We start from the raw sequence: 10,989 nt of genomic DNA on the forward strand, positions 1-10,989 counted from the left end.
TGTTGCGCTCCTTCACCTTCCTTTTGAGGGTGCCCCACAGATGCTCAATAGAGTTTAGGTCTGCAGACATGCTTGGCCAATACATCACCTTTACCCTCAGCTTCTTTAGCAAGGTAGTGGTCATCTTGTAGATGTGTTTAGGGTCATTATCAATTTGGAATACTGCTCTACAGCCCACTTACTGAAGGGAGGGGATCATGCTCTGTTCAGTATGGTATAGTACATGTTGGCATTCATGTTTCCCTCAAGCACTCAAGCTCCCCTGCCCGCGGCACTCATGTAGCCCACACCATGCTTGAGTGTAAGCAAGACACGCTTATCTTTGTACTCCTCACCTGGCACTCAACTTCTTGGGTGGACCATGGCGAGGCCTGTTCTGAGATTAACCTGACCTGTTAAAGTGTCGTATGGTATTGGCCACCGTCCTGCAGCCCAGTTTCAGAGTGTTGGCAATCTTCTTATAGCCGAGGCCATCTTTATGTACAGCAACCAATGTTTTTTCAGATGCTCTGAGAATTGTTTTCCATGAAGTGCTATAATGAACTTCCAGTCACCCGTATAAGAGTGTGACAGCAGTAACATCAAATTTAAAACACATGCTCCCCATTCACAACTGAGACCTTGTCGCATGGCACTGGAGAGGGAAAATAGATCATTTAATTCAATTCGCTTTCATTGCATTCCATTTTCTTCCACTTATCTGGGTCCAGGTCGTGGGGGCAGCAGTCTCAGTAGTGAAGCCCAGACCCCCCGGCCACCTCCTTCAGCTCCATGGGGAGGACACCAAGGCTTTCCCAAGCCAGCTGTAAGACATAATCCTTCGAGCATGTCCTAGGTCTGCCCTGGGGTCACCTATCAGCTGGGCATACCCGGAACACCTCACCACGGAGGTATCCAGGAGGCATCCGGACTAGATGCCTCAACTGGCTCCTCTCGATGTGAAGGAGCAGCGGCTCTCCTCACCCTATCCCTTAGAGTGAGTCCAGCCACCCTGCGGAGGAAACTCATTTCAGCTACTTGTATCGTTCTTTCGGTCACAACCCAAAGCATATAACCATAAGTAAGGGTGGGAACATAGATCGACCGGTAAATTAAGAGCTTTGCCTTCCGGCTAATTTTTCCTGCATGGTTGCTTGTAGTTTAGTTCGACTCGTGAGGAATTGGTATTCTGAAGCCCAAGCTTTTTTGGTAGTTTGGTTTGCATCCATTCTATATTCTGAAGGATGTTCCTCTCCCGATGACAGCCCTTCGCTGCTCTAACCTCCCATCACACCAGGGCCCTTCACAATTATATTACACAGTCTGGGAGTGTAGAAGAGAAGGAGGGTGCAGCGAAGAGAAGGCTTTTCATCTGCGTCTCTCCACTGGCTGCCTTAATTACAGGCCCGAGGCTGCACTTTGAGCTCATTCGTGCTGTTGAGAAAGAGTCGCGCGTCCCATTCTCACGACACTAACACTCGCGGACGCGCACACGCTCGCGTCACGTTGTGGAGAGCCAAGACACTACAGCTGCGGTGTACGGGTCAACTGCTGCTTGGTGGGCTTCTTCCACTGCTGCACGAGCAAAGATGATGCGGGACGTCGTCCCTTCTGCGGGAAACCCATTCAAAGTTTAGAGAGGAGGCGAGTTGAGTTCTTGCAGGCTGAGACAATGCACACGGCGTGGAACGACCATGGCTGTTGACGGTAGGCGGATTGCTTTCATTCATATACTGTACACTAAAAGTGCACCAATGACCAGCTGTAAAAGCTAAGCGCTGGCACTCAGTGGCTACAACATGAATTTCACATGCACAATCACATCACCTGCATGGCTCTTTACAAAGATCTTTAAAAAGTGTTTATTGAAACTGTCAGGGGTGTTGATTTAACAGTGTGTTTATAATTGTGGTTGTGGTTATAGGTACACAATATTAGAAACACGTTTAAATCACTATCAACACAATCGGTATTAAGTGCAGCAATAATAACCATACAATTTCACACCTCTCTGGCAGTACTTTGGATCATCGTCTTTATAAAATAGATTTTTTGTATTTAGCTCATTAGATGTGCTGGTGTACCTAATATTGTGGCCGGTTAGAGTGTGTCGGTCTTTCAAATGTGTATTAAATGAGATAAACGGTATGGAAATCTTAATGGTAATGATTAATATGCAGTGCAAACGACATTTAAGACTGCTGTCAACTTTTGGCAGCTTCAGGTATTTGTTTAGTTTATATGTGTTGTTTTCATTTGTATTGTAGTATATATTATTGTAATTGTTTGTCTATATGTGCCCTTTGATTGACTGGCGACCAGTCGAGGGTGTACCCCGCCTCTTGCCCAAAGTCAGCTAGGATAGGCTCCAGCATACCCCCCTCGACCCTTATGAGGATAGGCGGCATAGAAAATGGACGGATATATATATTATTGTACTTCTAATTATTTGTTACTTATTGTGTTATTATTTAAATATTACTTTTTTGTTATAATTTTGCTCCAAACCCCTTTGAGCTTTTACTGTCTTTTATTCTGAAATCTTCCAAAAAAGACAATCTAGTTGATGTGACCCATAGCAGTATAGCTAATGCTGTATATGACATACTGTTTTTTAATTATTTTTTTTTTTAAATAATTTCAACTTGGAGTCTCTTACTGCACATCATGAAAGTCATGTGAGGATTTCATAATACATATTAGTGCATGTTTCCACATTTTCATATATATCATTTGTTATTAAGCAAATGTTATGAAGATCCATATCATACATGTACATATGAAATTCATCAAGCCCTGCAACATTTTGAAGTGTATTTTGTGGATCGTTCAGCCCCACATAGGCAGTATTAAAGACAACACATTTTGACAACTGTTCCTAATTATCCACATTACCATGGAGAGGCAGCATGTTTACAACAGCAGCCCGAGGGAGGAGTAGCATTGTGAAGGGTGTTTTGCACGTCAGCTGTTTTAATTTCAAGCAAAAAGAAGCTGTAATAATTTAGACTAGAGCAAATCATCCAGACTTTTATTCACAGCATTGTGATGCTGCAGGTGATTGCAGGGCTTATCTTCGGCAGGACATACAGTATTGAATGAAAGCAATTGGAGGTTCACACAAAACCAAACACACTCTTTCATCCCCTTATATCACCCGTCCCTCCTGACAGTCTCGCCTGTCCTCTTTTCAAATTCTCTTTAGTCAAATTGAGGTTTAGAAAGTGAACGTTACACGCAAACACAGCTGCATGCTGAGCACCAAACATCATAAGAAAAGCCTTGCAATATGGTACATGAATCAGTAATGAGTGGTTGCTTTCTGCCGGGATCTGTGCCAAGAGCGGCATGTTTGCTTGCTGTACTTCCACACTTTCTTTAATTAGCGGCTGTTGGGAAACCACCTGCTGTTGAGCGGGATTGGACGTCTCCTTGACCTCCACATTGCTGAGCAACTACGACATTCACGCCCACTCAAAGTTAAAAACACTGAAGTCCAATGCAAACTCTTTTAACCTGCCTGCAGGACATTTTCAAGAATCTGATGAGTGTGTATGTTGCTACATGACTGCTGTTTCATTAGAGCAGGTACAAGCAGGTACTTCATAACCTCACCACACGAAGACATGGTGTTTACCTGAATGTGTATCATCTTGATCCTGCATTTACAAGGCTGTCTGTCTTCTTCTAATCAAAGCAGCCCCCCATCTTTAATCATTGTTTATCTCTGCAGCTGCATCCAGTTTCAGTTTTTGTAGGCCAGCTGTGGAGTACAGAGCTCTGCCTGAGGACTTTAAACACCAGCTGAGTCGACGAACAGGGGGGAACCTAACCTGGCATGATGGCCGTGGACAGAAGGCGGCAGGAGGCAGAGGAGTGAAGCTGCTGCAGCAGCCGGGCACTGAGGCCCGCCAGGTACAGGACAACTGCACACCTGCTCCTCCCGTCTTGAACTAATATATTATTGGTGTGAATTTCACGGCTTTACTCTATTATGGTTTTTCAGAAATATATGAATACATTATGCTGTTTCATGGTTGAACACGGACTGTTATTAGTAAAAATGTATGCATCTTTAAGCAAATGTTACGTATGTTTTGCCTAAATTAAGCATTTGCAAGCATAAAAATGGCTAAATGAACTAACACACAAATAAAAAGCATTCAAAAGACTCATGTAGTATTCTACACTGGTCACTAGGTGTCAGTAATGTTACTGTAATGTTTGGTGAGACACACAGGCACAATAATCCCAAATGAAAATTTTGAATAAAAACACTGGCTACTGTTGCAGCTGTAACCCACGGCAAGACGAAACTCAACTTTCAACCTTGACGGGACTTCCTGTCCTTTACTCACTCAGCTACCCTAAGCAACACATTTACAGCAAAACACACAAACACAAGTCTTATTAATAGCTTTTTCTGTTATTATGTTCACTGTATTGGGCGATACAAGTGTAAAGGTAACTATAGGGGTGTTATTTCATGCCTAGAGGGCTCTAATAATGTTGAAAGCCTTATTTAGAAGATTGGAAACAAGTTTCCTATGCTCTGAATGGGGAAGAATGACAAAATAAGAGGCAAAAATGTACCACTTCCACAAGGAATGGCAGGAGAACTTTTCACTATGTCATGTCTGTGACTGAAAATCATTTGGAGTTACTGCCTAGGATTCTGCATTCATGGCTGACTCCAGTTAAGGTAATGTATTGTAAGTGTGTCTCGTCAATGACGCTTAGTGACGTGTAGAATATTATATATGACTTATCTTTCAAAATTTTTTGACTAATAATAGGCCATACTCAACCACAAAACAACGATAATGTATTAATTGATTTTTTAAAAACTGCAATAGTGTGACGGTGCAATGTTCGAACCGCGATACAGCGAGGGACCACTGTATTAAACTTTCTATATTGAACAGGTAAAGGGACAAACTACATTTGTGGTGCACTCTAAGGGCTGTGCTCAAAATGCTTTGGAAGACATACTAGAATACATGTAATATCCTCAAAGTTTTATAATCATTAGACAAACAGTCCTGCCTGTGCCCCTGAAAATAAGTTTTGGTTGATGACAGATGTGCTCATCAGTCCCCTAAAGGTCTAGCACACTACTGGCTAAACAGTAGGTTTTTTTGTAGAGCACATTTGAGCTGTGTGAGAAATTTCAAGCCAATTGACTTATGGGGTCAGACTTGGTATTAATCTTAGAGAGAAATAAGGGATTGGACATTTTTGGCCTGCACTGTAATGAACAGAATAGGCTGTTGTGTCCTTCAAGTTAAAGGATAAGAATTGCAATGGTAATAGTCATTTTTTGAGCATGCTTCACAAAGTTACAGTAAGGAACATTATGATTACACTTGCAAAATTCAAAGAAAACTACACAAAGTAAACGTAAACTTCCCTGAGTCCAAATTCACGATGATTTTGGCTAGAACTTAATGACAACTGTTTAATGAGTATTACATTCATATACAGTGGAACCTTGGTTTTCGAACGCCCCTATTTTTGTATGATTCGTATTTTTTCGACAGAAACTTTACCCCGGTTGTTGTGCACTTGCTTGATTATTGTACAATATATCCTTTGTTATGTTGTGGTACGTTTCTTCAGCCATCTTGGATCACACACCCAACACCAAATCTCACGATACGTAAGTTTCCACAATGCTACCCTACCCTGTCTGTGCATTTTTTATTGAGTATGACTGTGAAATACCCCGTCATGAGGCCACAGTTGTAAGTGCCAGCAATTTGATAAAGAAGGTCAAGTGAGAAGATGTCGTTTGCGTGGCCGATCTCGTCAGGATGTAAGGGAAGTCCGCATCAACAATAAGTTCCATCCTGGCAAAGAAAGAAGAAATCGAGCAAGCTAATTGTGAAAGTGATTAAGGTGTTAACAAAACACACAGACATTTGTCGCATACAGCCGAATGCTGTTGTGGTGTGGTGTCATGTCAGTATGGCGTGTTGTGCCGTAAAGTGGTGTTTTGTTTGCCATAAAGCGCTGTCTCGCGCATGCATGTGATTGCATCAGTTGAAGTAAATAAAGTTGTGTGAGTTGTTGTCCGTGCATCCTTGGATATAACAATGTTGAGAAGTTGTCGTTGGTGTGGAGCCCCTCCTCGCCCCTCCCATTCTCCCTCTCGTCTCGTTTCATCTCGTCTCATCTCGTCCTCCTTGCCTTTTTTGTCAATAAGCGTCTTCAACAAAGGTAAAAGTGATGTTGCATTTTCATTTATCCATTTTATTCATCATTTATAATTATTGTATTTTTTTATTTTTGGATTTTTGGATTTTTACACAAATGTATTTATTTTTTTATTGTTTTCTAACTATTATTTTCTATTGTAAAACTATAATTATTCTTTAGAAAATGTATTATTTATTAATATTTCTGGGTGTCTGGAACGTATTAATGGGATCCACATTGTTTCCTATGGAAAAAATTGTTTTAGTTTTTTTATGATGAGGTTTTAGACACTTTGGATCAGATTAATAACGAAAACCAAGGTACCACTGTAGATGATAAATTGTATGATAAATGTGTCCTGTTCCTATTGCAAATGGCCACTTTGTTAACACGGAATAGAAGCTGTTTCTCCCCATGGGCTGGTGGGTTCCAATTCTAAAATAGCACTGGTCCTGCAGTACTCTACACAGCGGCACTGCGTGAGCAGAAATATATTTTGTGAGGATTGGCCATTATTGATAAAAAAAAGACTCTGACAAAGGCTTCAGTTCCAAAGTGAGGCGTCAACAAGATTTACATCCAGCTGTTGTACTGTTCCACTTTAAATCCAACATTTCAGTCTGTTATCTGATGCTGCATTGTTCCCTCACACAGTTGGTGTCGGCAGAGACTGGCCTCATTTAAAGCCTGTGGTTACAAGTCATGGAGTCCGTGCCTTTGTCTTCAACCCATTGAAAAGCTCTTTAACAGTTGGATATGAGCTAGTGCTAAAGCTGCAAACTGGGCCGGGCTGATAACACAGTTGTATACCCTGCATTGCTCGCTCCCTTCATTCCTAACATTTCCTTCAGTGGTCCATTTAACTTAGTGTGTTTGGAAGATAAGCATATAAGCATAAGCAATAATCTATTTTCACTTCTATACCTTCCATACAGTTTGCAGCTCTTATGCCAACACTGTATACATACAGTACATGCCTGCTTAGGGGAGATCCTGCAACAAGAAAAAGCATCGTTAGGGTTAGTCTCTCAGTAACATGACTGAAATGCACAGTTGAAGAAACACCTCTAGAGGGTTATCATACATGTCTCTCAAAGCTGTTTTGTCCATTAAAACATTTTCTTGAAAACTCCGATTGGGAAACAAAAAAATCAGTCTAATGTAATGTTTGGTCATTCTCTCCTTGATAACGTGGACTACGCACACTAAAAACAAATACTATTTCAGAATGAATGTTGTGTATTACAACCTCTGGCAAAAATGATGGACTCACCAGTCTCAGCGGATGTTCATTCAGTTGTTTAATTTTGTAGAAAAAACCCAGATGACATACATGGCACAAAACTAAAATCATTTCAAATGGCAACTTTCTGGCTTTAAGAAACACTAAAAGAAATCAAGAAAAAAAGATCTGGTAGTCAGTAACAGTTACTTTTTTAGACCGAGCAGAGGGAAAATTTATGGAGTGATATGAATCACGGCTCCAACAAGAGAGATGTCACAAAGGAGAGGATTATCAAACTTCTTAAAAAAGTAAATCATCACTCAATTTTGCAAAAGATGTTGGTTGTTCACAGTCAGCTGTGTCTAAACTCTGGACCTAGTGCAAACAACATGGGAAGGTTGTTAAAGGCAAGCATACTGGTAGACCAAGGAAGACATCAAAGTGTCAAGACAGAAAACTTAAAGCAACGTGTCTTGAAAACAGAAAATGCACAGCAAAACAAATGAGGAACGCATGAGAGGAACCTGGAGTCAATATCTGTAACTGGACTGTAAGAAAGTGCCTAAAGCACATGGAATTTACGTACAGAAAAGCTAAATGAGAGCCATCATTAACACCTAAACAGAAAAACCAAGGTTACCATGGGCTAAGGAAAAGCAATCGTGGACTGTGGATGACTGGATGAAAGTCATATTCAGTGATGAATCGCAAATCAGCATTGGGAAAGGTGATAAAGGTGATGATGCTGGAACTTTTGTTTGGTGCCGTTCCGGGGAGATTTATGAAGACAACTGCCTGAAGAAAACATGCAAATTTCCACAGTCATTGATGATATGGAGCAGTTTGGTTTGTAGGCACTGGGGAGATGGCTGTCATTACATTTTCAATAAATGCACAGGTTTCCGCTGACATTTGGACACTTTTCTTATCCCATCAATTGAAAGGATGTTTGGGGATGATGATAATTTTTCTAGATGATAATGCATCTTGCCCTGAAGCAAAAAAAGACACGCAAGGTCAATATCATGTCCGGCAAATAGTCCAGATCTCAATTCAATTGAAAATATGTGGTGGAAGTTGAAGAAAATGGTCCACGAGAAGACTCCTACCTGCAAAGGTGATCTGGCAACAGCAGGCAGAGAAAGATGGAGCCAGATTGATGAAGAGCAATGTTTGTCACTCAGAGACATGCCTCAGAGAGTGCAAGCTGTTAAAAAACCAAAGGTGGTGCAACGAAGTACTAGTGGTGTGTTGAAGTGTTCTTTTGTTTGTTTGCTTTTCATTATTCCATAATTTTTTCCTGAGAATTGAGTGATTCCATATTTTTTTCCTCTCTGCTTGGTCTAAAAAGGAACTGTGACTGACTACCATTTTTTCTGAATTTCTTTTAGTGTTTCTTAAAGCCAGAAAGTTTCCATTGGAAATGACTGTGGTTTTGTGCCATGTCTGTGATCTGCTTTTTTTCTACAAAATTAAACCTCTGAATGAACATCCGCTGAGACTGGTGATTCCATAATTTTTGCCTTAGGTTGTAAATTACCAAAGCCACACTTAACATGGACAGCACCAGTGCTGTGTGATGTGTGAGATTACAAATAAGCATCACAGCAGAGAAGATACCCAAATATTCACATACTGACCCATTCATACCGCCAGTGTGGGACTTAAAACAGTGTCTGTCCCTCGTCAAGAAGCAAGCAATCGTAACTTAAACAAAATGAAGAAAAGCAACCACAAAAAATGCAATTCGATTTGTCCGGTTTCTGCTGCTGTCTCTGTTTTGGAACATTTGAATCTCCCATGATCTGCCATACCATCCATCCATTTTCTATGCTGCTTCTCCTCATTAGGGTCGCGGGGGTATGCTGGAGCCTATCCCAGCTGACTACGGGCGACAGGCGGGGTACACCCTGGACTGGTCACCAGCCAATCGCAGGGCACATATAGACAAACTCCCATACCATCAAATTAAATAATTTGTGGACTTCTGTTAGATATTATTATTAGACCTTTTGATTAGCTACTATAAGTGCATTTACAGTCTAATAACTTCTTGACACACACACACTCACATAGGACAATCAGAGTTGCACAACAGTTACATACGACTGATGGAAAAATACTGGAAGACACAAGAAGGGGCAACACAATAGATGCATTGGTGTCACTCACACAAGCTTAACTCTCACTTCTACACAAACTTGACTTTCACTCTCTAGAGGGATGCGGCTCTGACTCTGTGTACTTTCATTCAGGGCTCTCTCTTTATCAATCTTCCTTGTCGCTGTAACCGGATATATTGCTCTTATTTGTGAATACAATTTGAAAACCTTTTAAGTTGTGTTATCATTGACTACGTCTCCAATAGCAATGTGGCCCAAAGAACCAGGAAGAAAGGCTAAATAGAAGAAAGAGACTGTACACCTTCCTCTGGATATTTCATAATTTCTCTACCCTTCAGTTTGCAGATGACACTAATACAGTGAATGGTTAATTTGAGCCTTATTCTACCCTATCTTTTCCTCATCCTATGTGAAATAACTAAGTAATTATCTGTTTATTCCTACTGGTTTTGTTAGGTCACTATGAGGTTGCGTATAAAGTCATGTGCAAGTCTGTGCAGTGACACCAGAGTGCAAGTGATGAGCATGATACAAGACCCAGTTTAAATGGTGGCTCCTGTGCATTATTTCATGACCATGCCGACCTAAACTCTCCTCATTGTGTTCTGTGGCAGCTCACTGATCCTCCTTAGACGCCCCATCCTTCTAAAGGGCATGGAAACTGCACATACGGTCTCAATCAGCCCTGCAGGCGTTAATGAGGCTGCTCAGGCTCATATGCTGTATGTGTGTGTGAATGTGCTGTTAAACTCCGCCTGTTTGTCTGGTTGCTAACAAAGCCTCAAGCCTGCAATTATCATAGCATTTTTCTGACAAGCAGCAATTTTCTCAGAGCTCACACGTGATGAGTATGCAGAAGGGTCCAATCATTAAAAAGCAAAACAGCATGAAGGCAAATAGTTTGTGCGTGCTGACGTTTTGAATGCTGAACACCATTTTGAATCATGTCTGACACAAGATGGCAAAGAAATCACAGGTTAAAGGTCAGCTCAAACATTTGCAATTTTGAATTATACTTAGCTAATCTGCGATCACTTCGTGGAGACCACACATTTCCCATAGCCCCCAGATATTTAACAAGTGCAGTCTTAGCATTGTGCTGCTGTTGTCGTCATTCAGTAAAGATCATTGTTTTCTGGTGTCTGTTTATCTGCAGTATCGTTCCAGTGACAATTACAGCATATACAACACAAGCCCGACACAGCCAAGCTTGATTCGACCCGTGGTCCTGTGGACTCAGCAGGATGTTTGTAAATGGCTGAAGAAGCACTGTCCACACAACTATCTAACCTACGTAGAGGTGTTTTCCCATCATGCTATCACAGGTACTCCCTCTATATGAACGCAAATTACAACATGAAGCCGAAACAAATTGGTAGCCATTGCAACTTTCAGGCCGGGCCCTGCTCCGTCTGAATGGTGACAAGCTAAAGCGGATGGGACTGGTGCAGGAGACGCTAAGAC

The 10,989-nt window shown here is 41.3% G+C and overlaps 1 protein-coding gene across 1 annotated transcript; it reads left to right on the forward strand.

Annotated features, from left to right (window-relative positions):
* The first annotated feature begins 1,316 nt into the window (after positions 1-1,316).
* Positions 1,317-10,786, forward strand: LOC129189872 (sterile alpha motif domain-containing protein 10-like). The gene is made up of 4 exons (XM_054792040.1): positions 1,317-1,686; positions 3,713-3,894; positions 5,599-5,638; positions 10,682-10,786. Exons 1-4 carry the CDS (start codon positions 1,674-1,676, stop codon positions 10,693-10,695), a joined length of 249 nt encoding a protein of 82 aa, XP_054648015.1. The 5' UTR covers positions 1,317-1,673; the 3' UTR covers positions 10,696-10,786.
* The last annotated feature ends 203 nt before the right edge of the window (positions 10,787-10,989 follow it).

This window comes from Dunckerocampus dactyliophorus, chromosome 1 (genome assembly GCF_027744805.1).
Source record: "Dunckerocampus dactyliophorus isolate RoL2022-P2 chromosome 1, RoL_Ddac_1.1, whole genome shotgun sequence".
In the NCBI taxonomy this organism is placed as follows: domain Eukaryota; kingdom Metazoa; phylum Chordata; class Actinopteri; order Syngnathiformes; family Syngnathidae; genus Dunckerocampus; species Dunckerocampus dactyliophorus.